The sequence below is a fragment of the Haliotis rubra genome, unplaced genomic scaffold (assembly GCF_003918875.1).
Source record: "Haliotis rubra isolate DU_JTF1 unplaced genomic scaffold, ASM391887v1 Scf409, whole genome shotgun sequence".
NCBI classification, from domain to species: Eukaryota; Metazoa; Mollusca; class Gastropoda; order Lepetellida; family Haliotidae; genus Haliotis; species Haliotis rubra.
In genome coordinates, this window is record NW_025767090.1 from 302,153 (window position 1) to 328,903 (window position 26,751).

A 26,751-nucleotide genomic window follows, 5' to 3' on the forward strand; every position below is an offset into this window, starting at 1 on the left:
TGAGATCAGTTCTCGCAGTAAGATTTAATTAACATCTGTGTTATATCGTGCGGTTGATCTTGTTGCTATTGACGAGTAATCAACATTTGATGGCATCTTTGACAGGAAGATGACGTGTTGTCAGTTGACACTATCGGCCTAAAAGCTCGGAAATTGCGCTTACCAATGACAAAGATCAAATAATATGAATTATTCATTATTTGGTTTTCTTCGGTGTGGAACGATCAATTTGTTCTTTTGTTCCTCATTACCAACGATTTTGTGGTATAAGGTCTACATTCGAAACTAGGTAAATGTTTCTGTGCTTATTGCCATTTATTGACGTTTCCTGGGTATTGGCCTTTGGTTTGGGTGTATGGTCTGACATGCATGTTTGTGTGATCAGCTAGGATAAGTGATGCCTCACAATAAGATTTCTGACAAACTCTTGTTGGAATATTTATGTGCTTTTGTGAATTCAAACTGGTATTTTGTTTACATGATTCAGTGGCCTACATGTTCAAGTGCTGGCTCATCTCGCTGAATGCCGAGTTCGATTCCCCCAAGTTCAATGGGTACAATGAGTTAAGACCATTGTTGCAGGTTCACCTCATTCATTCTGTTTCTGCTAAAAACACACTCCCTTTAGCAGATATCCCTTTAGCTGTGGGTATATTTATATTTACTGTCAATATGTGAATTGAATGTTAAATATACATCATAAAATATTTCACGAACTGAAGTTAATAATATCTTGTGTGACACATTATGATGAGTTTCTTCGACAACCAGATGTTATAGGTGAGGCATAAGAGGAATAAGATGTATTGCTGAAAACATATGTTTTATTTTACGTTGCCCAAAGTTTGTTTTCCAGTGCTTCTGTTAATGCTGATAGGTGTGTGAAATAGACACTTGAAACAATGACTGACTCCCGTTGTGTCATCTTTGCTGATTGTCGTGTTTACTTAGTAGCAAGACAGACCTAAAACAGGTCAGGGTCGGTTGGGTAGCCTAGTGGTTAAAGCGTTCGCTCGTCACCCTGAAGACCCGGGTTCGATTCCCCACATGGGTTCAATGTGTGAAGCCCATTTCTGGTGTCCCTCGCTGTGATGTTGCTGGAATATTGCTAAAAGCACGTAAAACTGAACTCGCTCACTTAAACAGGTCAAGATAATTACAGTTTGATTCAGTTGAATTACCAAAATATTCACATAGATGGAGTATTGCTTGTAAGTCAAACTATTAATATTGATATATTTTTCTGCAGCTGACTTGAATGAACAATGACTGATGCTTCAGTTCAATTATAAGTTCATAAAACATGAACTGCAGTTGCTGTTTTCATATTCTTAATGGTGATGATAATTTGGAGATTCAATCTGCACTTTCCGACATAATGCATATTTCGCACACATATTCTTGTAATATTAATCCTCTAAGTAGTTGTGAATTTCCACCTAACCTTGCATGTTAATCTTCTTTCCTTCCATTCACTGATCCATCCCTCTCCCTCCCCTCTTCTCTCAATCACTCACTCACTCACAAACAATCAGTCAGTCAGTCATGGATGAAAAAAAACCTGAAATATTTTTTTGTCAAGATTATTGAACAGTTATGAATGGAGCAGTGTCTCCAGGCCGACCACAGGAGTTCTGTTAAATATGGCATAATTAGTATTTCAAGTATTTGTGGCTGAGATGTTCTTAACATTGATAGATTATGGTTTTGGGTGTTCTCAAAGAAAATGACACAGTTGACTTGTTTAAGACATGGGAAATGTGGACCCTAATCTTCAAATGATTGTAAGCCTGGCGATCTTGAATAGTGCCGCAAACACCAATGGGTATGTTTTGTCCGATATATGATGGATGGCGGTTCCGATGGCAAGAAATGAATGATGGATCGATTGGTGTTTTTTCAGGCGTTTTCAAGACTGTATTGAATTTAGCTGTGATTTTAGTGCTATCTGTCTAAGAGGAGATTCATGGGATATGTCCGTATCGCATGTATTTGTGCAGGCTTTGTGGACATCTTTACAAGTAGAGGACCATCTGAGACGGCTGAGTTCTTGGAATTTATTTATGAGAACCTGTCACACACGACAAGATTTAGGGGCTGGAATTGGAAATTGCTCATGAAAATGTCTGAGTCTGTGAAAATAGTGGTGCACAGGAATGGTCAGTGAAGTGAGTGAGTGGAGATTTTGTCCGGATCAGACAAACCAGTTCTGTGATTAAGGAAATCTGCATTTTGAGTTTTTATGATTTTATGTTCACTGTGCAAACTGACCCCTTTGTCCAAATGAAGAATTGCTTGTTCTTTAACTTCTCGAAGTAGTATATATATGCTTTTATGATTCTCTGTTACTGACCCCTTTGTTCAAATGAAGAATTGCTTGTTTTTTAACTTCTCGAAGTAGTATATATATATGCTTTTATGATTTTCTGTTACTGACCCCTTTGTTCAAATGAAGAATTGCTTGTTTTTTAACTTCTCTAAGTAGTATATATATGCTTTTATGATTCTCTGTTACTGACCCCTTTGTTCAAATGAAGGCATTGGTTGTGATTTAGGAGTTTTTATATATCTTATGCTGAACCCAGAACACACTCAATATACTTCTCAAAAGTACTTAAAGAACATCCAATCTTTTCATGTCACTGAACTTAATCTGTTATGGTATAACAAATTGACTTCAGCAGTATGAAAGAATTCTTAAACATATTTTCAGCATTATATCTGGGATTGACAAACTCAAGTTTGTATGAAAAATTCAACAATATGAGTGAGTGAGTTTGGTTTTACGCCGCTTTTAGAAAAATTCCAGCAATATCACGGCGGGGGACACCAGAAATGAGCTTCACACATTGTACCCATGTGGGGATTCAAACCCGGGTCTTTGGCGTGACGAACCAACGCTTTAACCATCAGGCTACCCCACCGCCCCTCAACAACATGAACATCAACTGTCCTGAGAGTGATAATGGTGGGCCCTATGTTTCATTACATAGTATGGAGGACAAAAGTTTCTACACCTTTCATGTCTGACTTTTAAGGTGTTCGCTCATCACACTGAAGACATGTCCCAAGCCGTGATATTGCTGAAATATTGCTAAAAGCAGTGTAAAACTAAACTCACTCACTCACTCACCTGTTAGTATTCTTTCTTTGAAAATACACACCATTCGTGCTTTGTACAATATGGTAGCTATATTAGACAATTAAGGGACTGTGGATAGTCCAGTGAGATAGGTGTTTGCTTGACACACATATGACGGGTTTGATTCCACCATCTGTTTGAAACCCTGTCTTGTGTTTCTTCCTTTGAGATGGTTGGAATTCAGCTTTAAAGATATGCGAGCAAGTATAGTTTTACACAGCTTTAAGTGATACTCCAGCAATATCACGGGGGGACACCTGAAATGGGCTTCACACAATGTGCCCATGTGGGGAATCGAACCCGGGTCTTCAGTGTGACGAGCAAACGCTTTAACCACGAGGCTACCTCACTGCCCTTTAAAGATATGTTACTTTTACACAAACAAATGTGTTCCATGAACAACTGATATGTTATCTTTGTGTTATCAGGAATCAAGTGTCAATATATTGTGTATCCTCAAGCGTAGACATGCAGCTAATAATAATACAGTTTGTCATCACTGATTGGCAAGTATGTATGACAATTTATAGAGTATGTCATTTGTATACAGTTTATAGATAGTTTGTCATCACCAACTGGCAAGTATGTATGACAATTTATAGAGTATGTCACTTGTATACAGCTTGTGATCACTGATTTGTAGGGCTGTGCAATATAACCAGTTTACCGGTATTTACCGGTTCAGACATGAAAGCGATACGTAATGCGATACGCTGTTTGAAAACTGGTATTTTGACTTGCATTCGGAAAACCTCGTAACACTCGGAAATCTTCGGATATTTCCTTGTTTCATTTGTGCCAAATACTATTTACATTTTTATTTTATCATGATTAAAAGTTGTTATTAAAGCTTAATCAAGCATAGTGATTTTGTTGAGTTTTACTATATAAATCAAGCATTAACTCGATTATAAGTAGTTTTTTGTTTAAAAATACTTCATACAATATATTGCTATACATATCGCAATACATGCTTTTCGCAATATATCGCAATATGAAAATTCTCTGCAATACCCACCCCTACTGATTGGTGATAATAACATATTGAAGAGTGTATCAGTTGTGTACATCTGATATTTGACAGATCAACATTGTCATCACTGATGGATGTTTCTGTAGAACACATTATAAAGAGTATATATGGCTAATATCAGCCATATCGACATGTCATCACAGATTGGTGTTTATGTGTAACACATAATGGTGATAATCAGGTATATATGGCTAATATCAGCCATATCGACATGTCATCACAGATTGGTGTTTATGTGTAACACATAATGGTGATAATCAGGTATATATGGCTAATATCAGCCATATCGACATGTCATCACAGATTGGTGTTTATGTGTAACACATAATGGTGATAATCAGGTATATATGGCTAATATCAGCCATATCGACATGTCATCACAGATTGGTGTTTATGTGTAACACATAATGGTGATAATCAGGTATATATGGGTAATATCAGCCATATTGACACGTCATCACAGATTGGTGTTTATGTGTAACACATAATGGTGATAATCAGGTATATATGGCTAATATCAGCCATATCCGACATGTCATCACAGATTGGTGTTTATGTGTAACACATAATGGTGATAATCAGGTATATATGGCTAATATCAGGTATATATGGCTAATATCAGCCATATATATAATATCAGCCATATAATATCAGCCATATCCACATGTCATAACAGATTGGTGTTTATGTGTAACACATAAAGGAGAGAATCAGCTACACGTTGCTGATATCTCCCACATCGACATTGTATCATCACAGATTGGTGTTGTGCATTACAAGCTTGATACTGATACCACATAATGACTGTATCGCAGATCCAGAGCCCAAATGTTCCACGTTCTGCCTGACGTGTCTCCACATTTCTACCTGAGTCCGTTACAGATCAGTTGCGCTATTGTATTGCCACATGTAAACAACCGTTGTTACCGGGCTAACTAGATCAAATCTCAATCAGGAAATGTGATATTGTGGCTTTATGCTATGCAGCCATTATTGTAAACACTGTGGGTCTATTTACTGTTTGTCTTCGGGTGTTTGTTGGGGTAATAGGTTGTCCTGTGCTGCATGGACAAGAAGCCATGTAGAATAGTGCTACATATTGTAGTTGATTGACTCAATTCCGCCCTGGCTTTCTTACTGTGGGAGTTTATATTTGGCGTTGAACTGGGCTTACTGTCCTGGAAACTAGACACGGGGCAACTGGAAGTCTTCGCAGATTTGATTCAGGTCATTCAACATTCTCTTTGTTAGACTATGTTAGGCTTTGTTAAGCTGTGATGTCTACTACGCAAAAGACGTCAAGGAACACCCAATTTTTTCATATTACTATAGTTCATTTGTCATGCTGTCAAGAATTAACAATACTAATCTGAAATGGTCAGGTGTTCTTTAATTCATTTCAGTAGTATGTTTGAGCAGTTGTATGTAGGGACCAACCATTTGTAAATAATGTCACTATTTTACAAATTTAATAATTGAATATTAATAGTATAAACAATTGAAAAAAATATTTTTGCGTGATATTTGGGACGTCTAAAATCAATTAAGTTAATTTTCTCCTTTAACTGGAAATATTCATGCTTTTTTAAAAAATGTCACGTCTGTTAACCAAATCCTGCTCCCTGAAAACTAAATGGTGTCTCCCTTACCCTAAATAAACAAATATGATGTGTCACTTTGACACCACTCACTATTTACATCCCCCTTAAAGTCCCAGTACATTTGTTAGGCACTATCCCCAATCCACGATGTTGCTGTAAGCACACATAATCATTATGATAAAATGATGAGAGGTATTTGTGACAGAGATGAGTTTTATGTATGCGGGTTTGAACACAGAAATGGAGAGTTTGTGAATTTAATTGGGAGAGTGTTCCACAGAGGAGGACCACAGTATGATCTTTGTATTCAAAGGTCTGGAGATTGACACTTAGAACAGAAAGATTGATTTTTGTGGGGTTCATGAAAGAGCTGAACTTGTATGGCCTGCATGGTGCCAAGATTTCCTCTTCTATGAACATGGCTTAACATGAGATAACTGGAATCGTGTAAAATGATGGTAAAGTTCGCTCGCTCGACATTCTGAACAAATGACTAGGTGAACCAGATGTAGTCTTGTGGTAAAAGCATTTGCTCATCCCACTGAAGGCCAGGGTTCTATTCTCCACATCGATTAGTGGCAGTTGGGTAGCCTAGTGGTTAAAGTGTTCGCTCATCACGCCAAAGATCTGGGTTCGATTCCCTACATAGGTACAATGTGTGAAGCCCATTTCTGGCGTCCCCAGACATGATATTGCTGGAATATTGCTAAAGCAGCTTAAAACTAACCTCACTCCCTCCTCGTGGATACAATGTTCACATGACACATGTCATTGGTTCCCAATTGCATAGATTGATGCTCATGATGTTGATCACTGGATTGTCTGGTCCAGATTGTTTACAGACCGCTGCCATATAGCTGGACTATTGCTGACTGCGGTGTTAAACAACAAACCAACATATATTCCTCACTGTGAGGTCATATCTTATTCATGCCCTCAGTTTGGAAACATTTGTTGAGAACAGTTTAACAAAAGAAAATTCAAAAAGAATTCAACGCACATGTATTTCCTTCATTTCGTTCCTTTTTAGAGCTACTGGTTTCTGTAAGGTACAGAAATATGTGCTCTTGAAATGTCTTTCAAAGCAAAGGTCAATAACAGGAGACAAAATATGTGGCCTTTGAAATTGCGATCCTGTATGTTTTTTTCTTCAACGCTGAGACACATTTTCAGATATGGATATCTTCAAATTCCAGTCAACTATAATTGGAAATGTTCCTTACTCAAATTAATCCTCCTAATGTTGTATAAATAGCTATGTTCTGTCAGATGATTTAATCATTGTGTTGGTGTTTCAGGATTTAGAAGAGGTGGTGGTTGAGAAGGCGAGCGTTGTGTACGACGATGTTCTAACCAGACTTCTGAGGTACTCGCTTGATGACAACAACATATTGTAAGTATGAACTATGAATTAGTGATTCAGATGTCATCACCTAAGCTTTTGTTTCATATCAAGCTGCTATTCTGTTATGGAACTGAGATGTGTTTCTCAAAACCATCTTAAACCACCCACTTGCCCACCTGATCTCGATGGCTTGAACAATCATTCTCATTGCATGGCAATTTGGTTACTCATCCTACCACTCACTCACTCACTCACTAAATCCCATTCACTCCTACCCAATTACTCAACCAATAGCCACTCACTCACTTATACACCTGCCCAGCATCTAACTTGCCCATCCAGCCTCTTGCCCACCCAGCTAAACCCTCCCTCACTCACTTTCCCACCCACTTGCATATCCACTTGCCCACCCTGCCACTCGCTCACTTGCCCACCCAGTAACTCATTTGCCCACCCAGGAACTCGCTCACTTGCCCACCCAGGAACTCACTCACTTGCCCACCCAGGAACTCACTCACTTGCCCACCCAGGAACTCGCTCACTTGCCCACCCAGGAACTCGCTCACTTGCCCACTCAGCCACTCACTAACTTTCCCACCCAGCTGCACACTTACAGCCCACCCAACTGCTAACTCAGTAGCTCCCCTTGCTACTCCTTCACTTACCCACCCAGCCACTCCTTCACTTACCCATCCAGCCACTCACTCACTTTCCAACCCAGCCACTCATTCACTTGCCCACCCAGCCACACGTTCACTTGCCCACCCAGCCACCCATTCACTTGCCCACCCAGCCACTCACTCACTTGCTCACCCAGCCACCCACTCCCTTGTCTACCCAGCCGCTCATTCACTTGCCCACCCACCCAGCCCACCCACCCAGACACACTCACTGCCCACCCAGCCTTTCCACTTGCCCTTGCCCACCCAGCCACCCCACCCAGCCACTCACTCACTTGCCCACCCAGCCTTTCATTCACTTGCCCACCCAGCCACTTGCCCACCCACCCACTCTTCACTTGCCCACCCAGCCCGCTCACTCACATTCCTTGCCCACCCAGCCACTCACTCACTTGCCCACCCAGCCACTCATTCTCACCCAGCCACTCACTTGCCCACCCAGCCACTCATTCACTTGCCCACCCAGCCCAGCTGCCCACCCAGCCACCCCAGCCACCCAGCCACTCTCACTTGCCACCCAGCCACTCATTCACTTGCCCACCCAGCCACTCACTCACTTGCCCACCCAGCCGCCCTCACTCACTTGCCCACCCAGCCACTCATTCACTTGCCCACCCAGCCGCTCATTCACTTGCCCACCCAGCCGCTCACTTCTTCACATCCAATCCTGCTGACGCTGCAGGATGCTCGATGTAGATAGGAGGGGTTCTCATATTTCCCAGATCTACCATTAGGGTATTTGTACAGAAAGGTTGGGTGCAACCAGGTCAGACAGGGTGTCTTCAATCCAACCACGCCGTGTTCATACGTAAAAATGAGTCAGTGAGTCCTTTAAAGTTAGTATAGATAATCTAAGTTGGTCTAAGATTCGAAATGATTCCACATCACTCCCTCAAGTTTGAACATATTCAGGATGTATAAATATCATAACACAGGTGACGTCACATGTGGTATAACTTGGATATCTTACAATGCAGTAATTTGGTAGGTTATATTTTATTTTGTACCAAATAGCAGGAACCAATCAAAACTTGTGTTACTTATGAAGCGGCCTCTGTACAGAGGATGTTATCATACTCCAGATACACCCAAGGATTAGGATGATGGATTGGTCTGTATTTGTCTTGTTTACAAGGTGCCTCAAATTTAGAATATTTGTGTTAGCAACTTTCTCGCATACATTTTCTGCTGTCAAATTGTACTTGGAGCTGAGTTAATCATCAGGGTTAATCAGTACATATACATTATTTTACTGTGTTTCTTCATAATCTGTCATTACAAAACGGAAAAACAAGTAATAATTCTTATGAATATGTAAACCCCTATTACATCAATGCCTAAATTCTGTATTTTTTTCTGTCATCACATGATAAAGAGATAGGTTTTTTTCTAAATGTCCTCTTCACTTACAACTTTACAAAATAAGTTGTGCATGTTATAGTATCTTGCTACCCGTACTGGGCCTCTTTCCAGCATCAGTTATTCCAGATCCAGAATATTGGAAGGGCTAGTGTGGTAATCTTTGAGTGAGTTAGTATTGTTTTAAGCCAGCCACTAGCAATATTCAGCCAGTATCACAGTAGGGGACACCAGAAATGGGCTTCAGACATTGTACCCATTTGGGAAACCAAGGCCGGTCTTTGGTGTGATGAGCCACCACTTTAAATACCAGGTTACTTCACTGCACCTAGTATTCTTTAAAATATCAACAATGATGTCTCATTTCTGCTGATGTTGAACTGATAAGATAACAAGGAATATGTTGAAGAAAGTTTCACCTTCAACATTGAATGTTCTTCAGCCCACTGAGTTTTATTCTATATTATTTGGGGAAGATCTCAATTGTACCTTAATAAATAGCCAATTGCAAACATGTATTCAAAGTGACGTTACAAATCCAGATGCTCCAAATCTAACTTGGCTCAGAATTTGTTTTGCTCATCAGATGAAGTTGATTGGACTGCTAATTTTAGAGTCGTACCATTGGAATTGAAATATGTTACATCAACAATCGAGCCCATGGTACCCATCATAAGAGAATCAACTGACTGAGTTTGGTTTTACGCCGCTTTTAGCAATATTCCAGCAATATCACGGCGGGGGACACCAGAAATGGGCTTCACTCATTGTACCCATGTGGGGATTCGAACCCAGATCTTTGGCGTGATGAGCCAACGCTTTAACCACTAGACTACCCCACCGCCCCATAAGAGAATCAAGGTATGATACATTGGACCATTGAGGAGGATGAGTAAGAGGCGACTAACGGGATCGGGTGGTCAGGCTCGCTGACTTGGTTGACACATGACTTCGGTTCCCAAAGGCGCAGATCGATGCTCATGCTGTTGATCACTGGATTGTCTTGGTCTTTTTACAGACTGCCAACATATAGCTGGAATATTGCTGAGTGCGGCGTAAAACTTAACTCACTCACTCACTCACTCATGAGTAAGTCAGTTATTTATATGTTAGCAAATGTTAATTTATTTTTAAAAATAATACAGATGGAGTGATACTGTCAGTCTTTGACTATGGTGATGAGTCCAAATTCTGTTTGACCTGTGGGCTCTGCAGGGTTTGGGTTTATTGAAGCAGGGAGATGTCGCAAGAAAGATTCGTATGAAACTTGACGTCACTCTGTGTCCATTAACAATCCTCATAGGCTTTCGTTAAATGTTGAGGAAGCTTGTCTTTTTTGCCTTGCTGTTTGGTCTAAAAGTGGGCTCAGATTTATTTTGGGTAATCATGTTGTTTTGATCCATATGGCAACATGGCCCAAAAATGTCTTCCAGAAGAGTCATGTTGGGCAGCTTTACAATTGACTTTTTAAATTTTGAATAAAATTATCTCCTTTAAAAAGTTTCTGAACTCAAAGCTCGAATTGTTAATTCTAAACCTATGGCAATTTAGGAGAGTGCATGAAATCCTTATTCTGAAAATAAATTGGAATGCAGCTTGTTAATTATATACCTGAAAACCTGATCATTACTCTTAAACATAGACACAAGCAGAGGTTCAGTGATAAAATGGTTTTGAAGTATCCCTTTACTGAATTCCGATTCCAACCAGTTGAAAAAAACACTCTCTGATTTAAATCTGAAATTTCTAGCCTGCACATTCCCAAAGGTTGAAGGCAGCAGTGTATAGAGAAGACACATAGGATTTGTCTTCAACAAATTCCAGGAATCATTCTGACCGATTCCAAAATTATTCTGATTTGAATCTGCAGAATTTGAAAGAAATGGGAGCGTTAGGACAAGCAGTGTTGATGGACGAGGAAGGGCTCTAGAGGCTAGCGATACTGCCAGTAATCTAATCATGTTCGTATTTGTGGGGGAATCGATGGCACACAAGCAAAAAGTATTTAATATGGCGAGGACTGTTTCGTAATCAGCGTCTCATTTGCTTAAGTCTTGGAGAGCTGGTGCGCGGGTGGAAATGTCACCATTGTTCAAGCAGTAGGAGTGTGGGGGATGTACTGGAAAGTAAGGCGGAATAATTGGAGCCTGTCACAGGCATGTTTCAATGTTGTATTCTCTTTTATTTCATTAAGCTTATGCATGCTGATGTGGTTGATAACTGTGACAGGTGCTGTATCGGTGTATTATATGTTGTGGATATATGTTTAGTTAAGTAATCCCCGAAGTAACAGACTTCATGAAATTGATGTCTGATGTCGAAGTGTTTGGAATATTATAGTCTTTAGTTCATATATGTGATTCTAATATGTAGATAAGCTGTGACAGAACCGAGAAGCACTACACTGGTGATGCAGTATAATTTTTATCACCACACTGGTGACACAATACAATATTACCACTACATGGGTGATGCAGTACAATTTTACCACCACATGAGTGATGCAGTACAGTTTTACCACTACATGGGTGATGCAGTACAATTTTACAACACTAGTGATGCAGTACAATTTTACCACTACACTGGTGGCGCAGTACTAATTCTACCACTACACGGGTGACGCAGTACAATTTTATCACAACACTGGTGATGCAGTACAATTTTACCAATACGCTGGTGATGCAGTACAATTTTACAACACTAATGATGCAGTACAATTTTACCACTACGCTGGTGATGCAGTACAATTTTACAACACTAATGATGCAGTACAATTTTACCACTACGCTGGTGATGCAGTACAATTTTACAACACTAGTGATGCAGTACAATTTTACCACTACGCTGGTGATGCAGTACAATTTTACCACTACTGGTGATGCAGTACAATTTTACCACTACGGCTGGTGATGCGTACAATTTTACACACTTGATGCGTACCTGGGTGATGTACAATTTTACCAACACTAGTGATGCAGTACAATTTTACCACTACGCTGGTGATGCAGTACAATTTTACCACTACGCTGGTGATGCAGTACAATTTTACCACTACATGCAGGTGATGCAGTACAATTTTACCACTACACTGGTGATGCAGTACAATTTTACCAACACTGGTGATGCAGTACAATTTTACCACTACGCTGGTGATGCAGTACAATTTTACCACTACACTGGTGATGCAGTACAATTTTACCACTATGCTGGTGATGCAGTACAATTTTACCACTCACTTGGGTGATGCAGTACAATTTTACACCACTATGCAGGTGATGCAGTACAATTTTACCACTACACTGGTGATGCAGTACAATTTTACCACTACACTGGTGATGCAGTACAATTTTACCACTACACTGGTGATGCAGTACAATTTTACCACTACACTGGTGATGCAGTACAATTTTACCACTACGCTGGTGATGCAGTACAATTTTACCACTATGCAGGTGATGCAGTACAATTTTACCACTACACTGGTGATGCAGTACAATTTTACCACTACACTGGTGATGCAGTACAATTTTACCACTACACTGGTGATGCAGTACAATTTTACCACTACACTGGTGATGCAGTACAATTTTACCACTACACTGGTGATGCAGTACAATTTTACCACTACGCTGGTGATGCAGTACAATTTTACCACTACACTGGTGATGCAGTACAATTTTACCACTACACTGGTGATGCAGTACAATTTTACCACTACACTGGTGATGCAGCACAATATTTACCACTACACTGGTGATGCAGTACAATTTTACCACTACTGGTGATGCGGTACAATTTTACCACTACACTGGTGATGCAGTACAATTTTACCACTACACTGGTGATGCAGTACAATTTTACCACTACACAGGTGATGCAGTACAATTTTACCACTACACTGGTGATGCAGTACAATTTTACCACTATGCAGGTGATGCAGTACAATTTTACCACTACACTGGTGATGCAGTACAATTTTACCACTACACAGGTGATGCGGTGATTTGCACTACACTGGTGATGCAGTACAATTTTACCACTACGCTGGTGATGCAGTACAATTTTACCACTCACTGGTGGTGATGCAGTACAATTTTACCACTACACTGGTGATGCAGTACAATTTTACCACTACGCTGGTGATGCAGTACAATTTTACCACTACACTGGTGATGCAGTACAATTTTACCACTATGCTGGTGATGCAGTACAATTTTACCACTACACTGGTGATGCGGTACAATTTTACCACTCACGCAGGTGATGCAGTACAATTTTACCACACTGGTGATGCAGTACAATTTTACCTGGTGGTGATGCAGTACAATTTTACCACTACACTGGTGATGCAGACGCTGGTGATGCAGTACAATTTTACCACTACACTGGTGATGCAGTACAATTTTACCACTGCACTGGTGATGCGGTACATTTTTACCACTACACTGGTGATGCAGTACAATTTTACCACTACACTGGTGATGCAGTACAATTTTACCACTATGCAGGTGATGCAGTACAATTTTACCACTACACTGGTGATGCAGTACAATTTTACCACTACACTGGTGATGCAGTACAATTTTACCACTACACTGGTGATGCAGTACAATTTTACCACTACACTGGTGATGCAGTACAATTTTACCACTACACTGGTGATGCAGTACAATTTTACCACTACACTGGTGATGCAAGTACATGTTACCACTACACTGGTGATGCAGTACAATTTTACCACTACACTGGTGATGCAGTACAAGTGATGACAATTACTACACAGTGATACAATTATGTTAAGGCACTACACGGGTGATGTAATACATATATTATGTACACAGGCACTACATTACAGGTGATACAATTATGGCAAGGCACTACACAGGTGATGCAATACGATATAGCACTACACAGGTGATGCAATACGATATAGCACTACACAGGTGATGCAATACGATATAGCACTACACAGGTGATGCAATACGATATAGCACTACACAGGTGATGCAATACGATATAGCACTACACAGGTGATGCAATACGATATAGCACTACACAGGTGATGCAATACGATATAGCACTACACAGGTGATGCAATACCATATAGGACTACACAGTTGATGCAATACAATACATTATACACATGTGATATGATAGATATTAGGACTACATTTTACAAGAAAATTTTAACAGAGGCCAAGATAATCGCATTATCCGAGGCAAGATCCGGCGAAAATAGAAAAATTTCCAATTACGCATTGAAAAATAATTGTTGCGTACCAATTACGCATTTAAAATGTTAGATACGCAAAAAGTTTAAAACAAATGTGTACGGAATATATTTATAAAAATCGCTTGTGTAATGAAAAAGACATCGATTGCTATCAAGTTGTACTTTTAGTATAGGACTAGTGTTGTACTGTCAGTATAGGATGAGTGATTTTTTATGAAATCATTTCCATTATATTTCAGTTGGTTTTGCTTAGGTATGACATAGCAGAACATACCTGTTTAATAAACTTACTCAATGACATAATACTTAGGTGAGTAAAATGACTGAAATACGCACATATTTGAAAGCAGTGGGTAACTGAAAATGAAATACCCACTCAACATTCATAATACCCACTCCAAAAAAATACAGTGGGTACAGTACCCACATGTGCTAAATCTTATCTGGAGCTCTGAATACAAACTGATAATCGTGATGAAGTGAAGCATACTCGAGCTATATGGTTGGCTGTAGTAGGACCAATGGGATTTTGAAATTCTACAATTTGGCAAATCGAGTTTCAGTTCTTTGCAGTGAAGAGTCAATTTACACCCGCCTGGGTGCAGTAATCCTCGGGAGACTCATACCTACTTATGATCTGACAGAAAGCATGGGAAACCGCAATACTCCGGGTTACTGTACAGTTGTGCATCAGGCTGCAACTCTGTGTGATTACAGAAGTCACACGAGGGACGAAGATGTTTTTGCTGCTCAGCAGTTAATTACTTTGAGTGACCTTAAGCTTTAGGCTGACGGTAAATGTATTGAGATAGGTAAATATTTTATCTTCTAACTGGAATTTGCATTGTATTGCTGCCTCAAACAAGCCATTTGCCTTGTGCATAGTGTATCATGAAGGATTAATCATGGAAGTAGTCGTGAAATTACGCCTGATCTTCCACGTTCTTCTTTCCTTCCTTCATCCTCTCAGACGAACAGACACATATACTTCATCAAACTTTGCTTGGATTAGACGAGATCTATGTGTTTGTATTTAGTCTCGTGCTTATTATGGTGTTTAATGTAACTCGCCTTTTGTATATTCTTCCTTCCTCATTTTCTTCCTCTTCCTTCTTTACTTCCTCTTCCATTCTGTATATTCTTCCTCCTCCCATTCCCACAACATTGTAAGGATATAGCGTTTAATATTCAGAATCACTTAACTTAGTATATTGTTCATTTCAGGATTTCAAATTTTGAAAGTTCCCTGTCCAAGTTGATCTCTGAGAAGGATGAAAAAGATGAAAATCACAACCTTCTGAAATCAGGAAGTCTTTCTGACAGCTCTCCAGAAGAAAAGGTGAGAAAAGACAGGAATATTTCTAGGTTCATTGTTTGGTTTTGATTTCATTACATTTTCAGCAGGGAACAGCACCTTCCATTTTCTAGCAGAAGTGTCTGCTCTGAAAGTGAAAGTGGAAGGTTCTGTGGTCAGATCTCCAGTGAAAGACAACAAATAGTACCTTCAGTATTAGTGCAATAAAAGCACAATAAAAACAATACAACCTGTATATGCAGCCACACACTCCTCCATAACGATGCTTCGCTCGTCACGCCGAAGACCCGGGTTCGATTCCCCACATGGGTACAATGTGTGAAGCTCATTTCTGGTGTCCCCCGCCGTGATATTGCTGGAATATTGCTAAAAGCGGCGTAAAACCAAAACCACTCACTCACTCACTCCATAACGATGCTGTATTCATGTCATAATGTTGAATGTGATGTAAAACACTTTCATCTTGCCTCCATTTACTACTTAGAATTGGTCCTCTGCAACACATGCTTGTCGTAAGAGGCCACTCCATAGAGCTTGAATATTGTTGAGTGCGGCTTAAACAAGCCAACCATAAGAGGCGACTAACGGGATGGGGTGGTCAGGCTCACTGACTTGTTGACACATGTATCCCAATCGCTTAAATCAATGCTCATGCTGTTGATCACTGGATTGTCTGGCCCAGACAGATTATGTATAGACTGCCACCATAAAGCGGTGTTAAACAACATACAACAACCACTTCTGTTGGATTAAAAGAAGCGTTTACAAAAAGGGATTTTTAAAAAAAAAAAATTATAACTTTATTTCTTTTTGATCTGGGTACAGCATATCATGCACATTTAACAAGTCAGCATTTTTGTTGCTTTATATAGGAGTCAAATTACAAAGTCATTATCTATGTAAATAGTACAAATAGGGATCTTAGTTGGGGTGAATGGTAAATGATACTATCGCTGGATTATGTAGGCCAAATGAGATTATTTAGCGACTGCTATGAAGCTGGAATATTGCATTGTTCAACTACAAATAGAGGATGCGATTGTTTATCCTGGAGTTGCTAGGTGCCTTGTCTATCACAAATACACCTTGAATGTGTGAACAATTGTTTGTTTCCATGGTAATAATAAATGTCAAGCTCTGAAAATATTGTATACTTATGAAATACATAAGGTAATGATGGCATGTTATCTATTTACGGCATTATTCAGGAGAATTTAAGTTTGAAACTGCTAAACACATGTCAACCTGTTAAACTTGGTTTTGTGAGTCATGGTCAGTAACCTCAGTGTATGGACACGTAACAGTTTATATTTGATTCCCAGTATGTATATATGTTTCAACCCCATTCGTGGTGTCCCTTGTGAAAGCTGAAGAGAACTGCACTCCTCCAATATCTGTCATTATACAATGAACACTTATTGCTCTAAAATGCATCTGGTAATGTACATTGAGCCAAACTCCATCATGCCTTTGTCAAGGGAGATAACCCTGTGATCATATTTTTCTCCAGCTTCGAGTGGTCAAGTGGGTGGTGGACGAGGCCTTTAAGAGGAAGGGAGAGGATTTAGAGGACTTTCTGAATGATTACTACACTCCAGATCAGCTGGTAAGTAATATTTATCTTACGTCAGCAATGGAGTCACCAAGCCTCCATCTTTAAAAAGTTGGGATCTGAAGAGGAACCACTTTTTATGGATAGACAACTTCTTTATTCCAATAGATGCGACATTTTGGTGTAGGTGCTTACACTAAAGAAGTTGTCTGTCCATACAAAAATTGTTCCTCTTCATCATACCAGCTTCTAAATGCCACTCAAAGAAGAAAGTAGGGATCTGTTGGGGATTACAGTTGAGGTCCACAGTAACCTGGGCTTGGTTTGAGAGGATGGGATTGGATTGGATGTCCTTGTACTCTGATGGCCTGAATTGTTGCTCAATTATTTATTGTTTGCTGTCATATAACCACAGTATGCAAAAGAAGTTAAGGATCAACGAGTTCTTCAAAACTACTGTATTGAGTGAGTGAGTGAGTTTAGTTTTACGCCGCACTCAGCAATATTCCAGCTATATGGCGGCGGTCTGTAAATAATCGAGTCTGGACCAGACAATCCAGTGATCAATAGCATGAGCATCGATCTGCGCAATTGGGAACTGATGACGTGTCGACTAAGCCAGCGAGCCTGACCACCCGATCCCGTTAGTCGCCTCTTACGACAAGCATGGGTTACTGAAGATTCATTCTAACCTGGATCTTCACGGGTCTACTGTATTGTATTTTTTGTTTCGTGACTATAGTGACGCTAACCATAGGGTTACCCATGTGGGGAATCGAACCTGGGTCTTCGGCATGAAGAGCAAACACTTTAATCACTAGGCTACCCCACCGCCCCGTCTTGTCGAGAGATGAATGTGTCCATGTCAAAAGTTGGCTAGTATATATTTACCAGCATATAGTTTTAAGTTTCTGTCTATTGTCTCCAGTGCTCAAGGAATACATGACCTGGCTGACTCCTGTCTGCCCGGTGGAGCATTTTGATGAGATGATCATCAAACAGGGCAATATGTCTAGTTTCTGATGAGAAACAGGTTGTTTAGAAACACGGCAACAATTACTATGTTTTTTAAGAATTATGTAAATGCAGGACTTAACTTTATATTCATTGTGAGTATTTGTTCTTCATTGATCTGGCGCATGTCTAGTCAATTATCCTTTTCCATCCCTATTGATGATTGATTGACTATTTGATCAATTGCTCCGTTGGTAGTAGTCATTTTACCTATCACAGTTGTCGTTAACCTGCAAACATTTTCAGTGGAAATGATGCATCTAGAGAGTCATTGCCTGGAGATGTGTGCCCGTCTTCAGGGTTTCTGTCTGGTATATATTGACATTGGTGCTGTTCTTTACTCTCTGAAAGGATGGTCCCAAAGGGAGACTACTCCATGGTCTAGTGCTTATTGCTAGTGCTTATTGCTAGTGCTTGGTCTTGAATTCGAACTTGATTGAACTGCTTTATTAATATTCATATACAAGTTGGGTGGGCAGATGGTAGGTGTGGAAAAAAATTGTATCTGCACAGGTGGCCTTGGAAGGATAACAATATATGGATGAACAACTTTGTTATTACGGTGAGAGAGATGTTTTGGTGTAGGTTCCAACACCGTTATCAAGCACTTACTTAAACATTGCTCTCACTGTAATAAAGAAGTTGGTCATCTGTATATTGTTATCTTCCCAAATGCTTCTCAAAGATGTTCACTCACTCACTCACTCACTCACTCTCACTCTGTCTTCTATTTGCTGGGATTGCATGTTAGTTATATGCCTTGTCTTGGATAGGTCATACGGAAATTTTATTTGGCCTTTGTAATTGGCCTGTTGGGAATGATAGGATGCATATACTTTCCTGGGTCCAGTTATGTTAAGGGGCAGTTGGATAACCTTGTGGTTAAAGTGTTTGCTCATCACGCTGAATAAACAAGTTTAATTCCCTACATCAGTACAATATGTGGAGCCCATCTTTAGTGTGCCCTACCATGATATTGTTGAAATATGGTCATGTAAAACCATACTGACTCACTTTTTTCTTAATGTTTTAAACTCACTTTTGTTCATAATTTTATTTTAAACCAGTGAGTTGACAGTTTTCAATATGTTTCTATAAAAGGATGTTCCAGGTGACCTCCAGTCTGTATCTGTTCATGAACTTATCCGAGTGTCGTACGTTTTCACTTTTATCATTACACAGTGATAAATGTGTAAGTTACAAGGACTGGGAGGCAGCATTTGTGCCCATTATTCTTTGTTGTAGAGTTCATGAATTACTGATCCCTGCAGTGGTACTGGGATGACAGATCAGTAAAAGGATGACACATATGCATTTGGTACATAATGAATTTGTGATGGTTATTTCTTTTGCCGTTCCTGCAGATAAGGACCAAAGCTTTGGCTCTGAATATGTATGATTTCAAGAGCAATTAAACTCCATTTGAGGTGGGGGATTCAGAACTTGCTTCATCTGGAGGGGCGGTGGGGTTGCCTAGTGGTCAAAGTGTTTGCTTGTCACACTCAAGACCTGTGTTCGATTCCCCACATGGGCACAATGTGTGAAGCTCATTTCTGGGGGTCTTTCCCCTCCCCCCACCCCCCTGTGATATTGCTGTAATATTGCTAAAAGTGGTGAAAAACTAAACTCACTCACTCACTCACTCAGAGCTTTAATATTACAGTAGGGCATGGTGGAATGGAAAGTAATTTTTTGTTCAGCGACTGTGAGAATTATAAACAGCTTATCAACTTATCAACACTGGTATCAACTTATGAACTGTTTCAGAAATTAATACCAATTTCCTCATGGTATTGTCTATAATACCTGTAGGAAGTGTTTTAGCAGTTGTGTCAATGAAGGCCGAGTTGACAATCATGTACTTGCTCAGGTATTGAATATCATTATTTCTTTATTAATGCACCTGTCAATGATCTAGCTGTTGAGCGGAGGGGTAGCCTAGTGGTTAAAGTGTTCACTCGTCATGACCTGGGTTCGATTCCCCACGTGTACAATGTGTGAAGCCCATTTGTGGTGTCCCCTGCTGGAATATTGCTAAAAGAGGCGTAAAACCATACTCACTCACTAGCTTGGTAACTTGTGGTGTAACAATTCTGTGATACAATTTTGTATTTTATGACAAGATTTTTTTGTAAAATTCATGGATGTACAATCCTTATATGGTGTTTTCAATGATAGTTGGTCATTTCACACAAACACAACCTTTCTTGGAAGCGATTGCTTAACCGGTTATGTAAGGCTTCTGTTGATTGGCCTTTCATTTTATCATTAGCCAATCAGAAATCTGCTCTCAAAATAAACAAGTTTAAGGTATCTTGAACTGCCTGTTCGCCTAGCTGGCAAAAGAACACGCTCTTACAAAAGATAACAAACACAGTAAGCCAACAATTTATATTGGATGTTTTATTATGCCATATTCAAAGTGTTCCCGCTAGTATGAAACAGTAAATATCAAAACAAAACAAATACGTGTTTACGTTCGTCATGTTACAGTGTTGAACAGTCACGACATTGATATACCCAATACCGATACGTACGGGGAAAGGGGCCGACTTATACTTGAGTTACATGGTTTTGGCAAGAATTTAGAGGGTTGAGAAAGGGGCCCGACTTATAGTCGGATCCAACTTATAGTCGGTCATATACGGTACAATATGACAGATTAAAAGTTATTTTTAAGTAAAAGTGTGAATGAATAACAGATTTAAAATGCTAAACCAAACTTTTGAACAATCTAGTATTTCCCAATTTTCTAAAAATAGGGTAACTTTCACAATGTAGGTTATGCTTCTTTTCTACAATATCCCATCTTAAATCTCAGAAATTTGAAACAAATGATTCAGAGTTGTGCCTCATCTGCAAAAAGAAAGAATATCAAGTTATAAAAATGAAGGATAGTATATGGATATGAATCGTATCACACTGACAGTATCGGGATACGAATTGTATTGCGACCCCACCTTACCGTGGACGTCCAGCGTTGTAGATGTTCCATCATTAGGCTGAAGACAACACCAGTCCAGCCACTCGATGAGTGGTTACTCTCCTGCTTAAAGAGATACAAATATAGACCCTGGGGACACATCATTCAACAATCGGCCACCAAGTTCTGTTTCATATTCTAACATTTTATAACACCTCCGAGTCTCATTTCCAGTGCAGTGAAGATATTTGAAAGAAAGGATTGTTTGAAAACACATATGCATGATCTCTGACTCTTTAGTGATATATAGTGGAAACTCATTTATCTACATCCAGTTACCATGGAAACCTGGCTGGTAGAATGTTTACAGTTGAGAACAAATGATCTACTTTGGATGACAATTTTCCTCATCTGAGGGTTCGGAAGCGAGATGAATGGCATCGGTGAAGGATTAAATTGCCGATGGACTCATATCTTTGCTGTTCATTCGCCTTTCTATAATCTCAAAATTTCAGTAGTACAGACATTATGAATTATAAGTTATTACTCTGTCCCACGTTTTGTTTTTATCAGTCCTCAGTATTGACACTGCTGTACACTATAAATGCAAGGGTTTGATTCACCAGGACTGCAGTTTACTGGGAAACTACTACTTCCAAGGACAGGGTGGGAAGCCTAGTGGTTAAAGCATTTGCTCATCACATGGAAGACCCAGGTTTGATTCCCATGTGGGTACAATGTGTGAAGCCCATTTCTGTTGTCTCCTGCCGTGATAATGCTCGAATATTGCTAAAAGAGGAATAAAACACACTTCTGTTAAAGTTTGTTATCCATGAAGATATAGCATAAATGTTGCCTACAGATTTTAAACTGCAATCTCCCAATCATTCTTCCTTCAGTCTGGTATTTATGACTGTATGCTTGATATTATATAGTGTACATTAGCTGTGACAGACTAACTATTGTAAAGACTGAAAAAAAGACTGGGATGATCCTTATCTCTTCTTGAGTAGGATATATATATGTGTGTATGCTTGGTATCTGGTACTTTGATACAGTATCGCTTTAAACGGCGTGAACGTACACACTCACCAGAAATGGCTGCAAAAGCAATAATTCTTGACGTTAAACCATACAGATTACTAAGGATCTGCTGTTATGAAATTGCCGGGATTTAATACAAAAAATGTAGTTGTTTGTCCCGCTACTGCCTGATATAATAGAAATTCAAATAAACTTACAACCAGACTGGGTGCGCCTACAAGAAATGTTATTATAGTGAGATACTCTAGTCTATTTGCTGTTAAATCAGCTGAGCAAATACAGAAATTCAATTTGAGAATGTGTATTGAACAATAACTCACCTTCTACATGCATCCAGGTAAGTGGAGCCGGTGAAGTTTGTTTCTCTTTCCTGTCTCTGACATGCGTCGTGTCCAAATACTTCTTTCATATAATTCTGATTTATTGTCAAGATTTATTTGCTGTGGCGTAGACTTTGAAATATCAGTCTGAATGTTAGGGCCTTTAAACTTTTTTACCACATGTCCTTGACCTTGCATGGTTTGTATATTCTCTTTGTTTTCATCATATTTTATGTTATTGTCATATTTTGTCCTATATGTTCCCATTTTGTCGAATTTGTTCGAAATTTGTGAGAAATGCTAAATCCTACTTTGTTTGCCTTTTACTGGCTTAAATTTTACGTGTAGGAAATGTTAAATAAACACAGCTGTTTAATTTTGTTCTTGTCTTGACATTGAGAAAAGACTAATATAGAAAAAAAAGAGCTAAGAGATTGTAATTCCCAGTTGATCACTGTATTGTCTGGTCCAGACTTGGATTATTTACAGACCGCTGCCATATAGCTGGCATATTGCTGAGTGCGGCGTAAAACTAAACTCACTCACTCATTGTAATTCCCAACCTTCCTTAGACTTGCAATAGTCACTTGTAAAAGTTTTGTTCTTGGTGTCAATGGTAGTCCTGCCCCCTCCCCCACCTCCAACAGCAACAGCTGACATGATGATGGCGTGTCTTTGTGCCCTGCTGGGGTGGATTGTTGTTCATATCCCCCGTAACGTGTTTTGTCGGGGGTATTAAAATGGACTCCTTCCGTCGGTGCATCAGTGCACATTCGTCTTTTCCAGAGCAGAACTTTAAGACCGTTCAATATTTCTTCACCAAACTTGGCACATAGATAGGTCTGGTAGTGAACTGGTGCCTTTGTGTAGTTTTGGATTTCTGAACAAAATATTTTATACATTTCCATTGCAACAAGTTTGACTTCGATTAAATTTGGTGGTAGTGCTCCTTTCTGGAGCAGAACTTAAAAAACAGTCACTATTTGTTCACTAAACTTGGCACCTAGATAGGTCTGGTGGTGTACTGGTGCCTTTTTGTACTTTTGGAATTCTGAATACAATATTTCTTGCATTTCCATGGCAACAAGTTTGACTTTGACTGAATTTGGTGGTAGTGCTCTTTTCCGGAGCAGATCTTAAAAACCTTTCAATAGTCTACTTCCACTTTGCTATATACACACCAAAACATTTGACATAATCATAACTAGTAGACATATTTATGAAGAGTATTTTGTCGTTGTGGGGATATTGATGACTTTGTCTTCTTGTAAATCACTGGATTGTCTGTATTGACTGTGATCATTAAAAGGCGTCAGTTATTTAGGTGCATGCACACCCACAAACTCCCTCACACGTTTGCACATGCAATCACTCACTGTCTCTCTTTCACTCACTATCTCTCACACTCGTGCTCACATTCACACTTAAAATGACATCGTTTTGCATGAAGGAGACACCAGCTGACTGTGGAGAGTCTGGGTTTATTTCACAGTGACAGTTTATGGCCCTTGTGTTGAAGAGGTGTTTGTAGGTGTGCATGTACAAGGCAGTGAATGCTTGCAGTTGAGAGGGTTAGCCTTTCTTTGTGGAGTGCGACATTGTCACCACTATGAATGCTGTGTTGTAGTCGACTGGCTTCTTGTGTGTCACGGTTTGATAAGATAACGATGCACTCTGTTAGGATAAGTAAACACTGCTGAGTCAAAAGGTAAGTCGGAAAGAGGTGTAACTATGATTGTGAGAGGTTAAGTTTTGTGTGAAGCTACCTGTGACAATTACCATCGTCCGTTTGATGTTTATGAAGATAGGGTTATTGTCTTGGACTTACTGAGGATCATTGACACCATGGATCACCCTCATACCTGGATGAATGGTAACTGACTGCACTAGCCACCCGCATGAATTACCTCCCCTTGACGCGTAAGCAGACGGGCAAACGCAGTCGGTGCTAGTCTGACAGGAGTTGGAAGTGAAGATGTGTGGTGCGGGTTCCCGTCAAGTGATCAGCATATCAAGAAAAGATAGGGCTTTATTGCTATATTGATCCAGCCATTACGCTCTGTCAGCCTGTATTCTCGCGACCGCCGCCGGCCGCTTGCTCGCCTCGGCTAAATAATACTATTTGCTCTCAATCTCCCTCTGTGGCTGTTTATAGTAAACAGTGTGGTCTTGTCCTATACCCTGCCCAGCCCTGGTGCTTGTACTGATGGGACCCCAGAAGGATCTGACCTCCTGCTGATAGAGATCATCACAGCGGCATAGGAGGTAAGGTGCTCACTTCCAGCTTTTCAAAATCAATTGAGGCGAAGGGCTCATTACCAGTGGCGACTCCTTTCCCTCCTACCAGTCAAATGTAATCCAGCTTCGCCTCACTGAGCGCGACTGAAAAGACACATCCTGTCTCAGCGTCTGCCACCAAATCATTGTTAGGACTACTGCGACCATGATCAGAATGTAAGGAACATATTCGGTAAAATTCTCCTCACGGAATGATGACAAGGCCTACACGTCTTCCATTGTATGGCAGCATGTTTATCGGAAGTGTCTTACTAGCTGGTTCAAGGACCATACAAGACGTACAGCGGATTCTGGAAGTGGGAAACAGCCTTGGAGTTAAATCCCGATACGCATCAATGACTGCTGGACCGTGTTCTAAGAATTGATAGTTTGGTGGGTTTTGGTTGTCGCTTTGTTACCATACACAACAAGGTGAATGTCTCTCAGGTTGGGCGAACACAGCTTGGAGCTTTTGTTAGGTGCACTTAAGAAGTTTAGAGCCTGCGTCGAGTGTTGTCATTGTGTGCAGTAGATTTGGTTGACCGTCACAGTTGACTTCATTGAGTAGGCTCTTGTTGACAAGGCAGTCAGCGTGCTCTAGATTAAGTGTTCAAGGCCTCCTCATTGTAAATTTACCCCTTGCCAGAGGCCTTTTTATATTTCAAAATTAACATCCTTGAGGTGTAACTTGGGTCATTAGAAATTCCTGGCTTGTGTTATCTGTCGTGATCTATCACAGGTTAATCGATTTTAAGGAGATAAGTTGTTTATTTATTTACATGATATGTCTGTTTGACAAGATTATCTTGTTAATCTGTTTGTATCGATTTGACTTCCCTTTCATGGAAAATAAGATTATATTTTACCTGTTAATTATGCAGTATTTAATTTTTGATCATTTTTACTCTTAACTGCATTGTTTGCTTTCATGGTATTTTTCTGTGTTATTTTTCAGATTAATTTATTAATTGTCATTAAAATATTTCTCTGCCATATATGTTCAGGGCACTATTGTTAAGTCAGATTGATCACGTTTTTTTATCACTGAGTATATAGAGATATTGACTGTAGGGGAAAAAGGCAAGACCTTCATAATCTTTTTCTATTTATTTTGTGATCTTAGCATTGGTGTTCCAGAAAATCCATTGTATTGATATTTATTGAGGATATTTGAAAAAATACAACTAAAAGCTCTTATTCCTGTTAATTGCGATGTCTTAATGCTCAGCTCTGTCTTCTTTATTTGTAGTTAAACCCTTTTGAAAGCAGTAGTAGTACAATCATAATGGATGCTTGTTTGTATGCATGGGACCAGACGTCATGTCCATGTTTCTAGACATTATCAACTATATTTTGTTTATTTGGATACACATAGCGGTATTAGAACTACGACTAATGTAAACCATGCTAGAATATGGGATTTATGTAGATCTTTGCACTTAGATAAATGTAAGCCTCGTTAGTATCCGGAATTTACGTACATCTTATCGCTATGATTGCTTCAGGGTCCAGATATTGTAGGGTTAGTTAATGAGTCACACTCAAGGAATATTTCCAATGTAGGTATTTAGGAAATTTCAGGATTTTTGTTTGAAATTAAATTTTTGATTGAGTTTTGAAATATGTATAAATGACTACCATGGTTCGTGAAACAGTTGACCTGGGAGCAGTAGAAAATGGTCTGCAATTTTGAACGGTATCGTTGCAGACCTGAAAAATGATTCGTAAAACATTTGATAATATCAGCTTTGGCATGGCCAGGCAGGTGCAAAAGCATTGTTAGTGTCAATTATCAAGGGAGAGATGCGGGTTAAAGAACCCTCATGTAATTCTACACATGATCCATCAATAATTAGCACACCACCTCTTTGTCAGGGTCTTTTGGCTTGATGATATTTAATGCCATTGGAGCA

The 26,751-nt window shown here is 39.6% G+C and overlaps 1 protein-coding gene across 1 annotated transcript in view; it reads left to right on the plus strand.

Annotated features, from left to right (window-relative positions):
• LOC124287950 (trithorax group protein osa-like) overlaps positions 1–26,751 on the plus strand; it is a 153,800-nt gene that overhangs the window by 76,199 nt on the left and 50,850 nt on the right. The window contains 3 exon segments of the mRNA XM_046724444.1: positions 7,075–7,169; positions 15,618–15,732; positions 17,219–17,314. Of these exon segments, the coding sequence (XP_046580400.1) occupies positions 7,075–7,169; positions 15,618–15,732; positions 17,219–17,314 (306 nt within the window).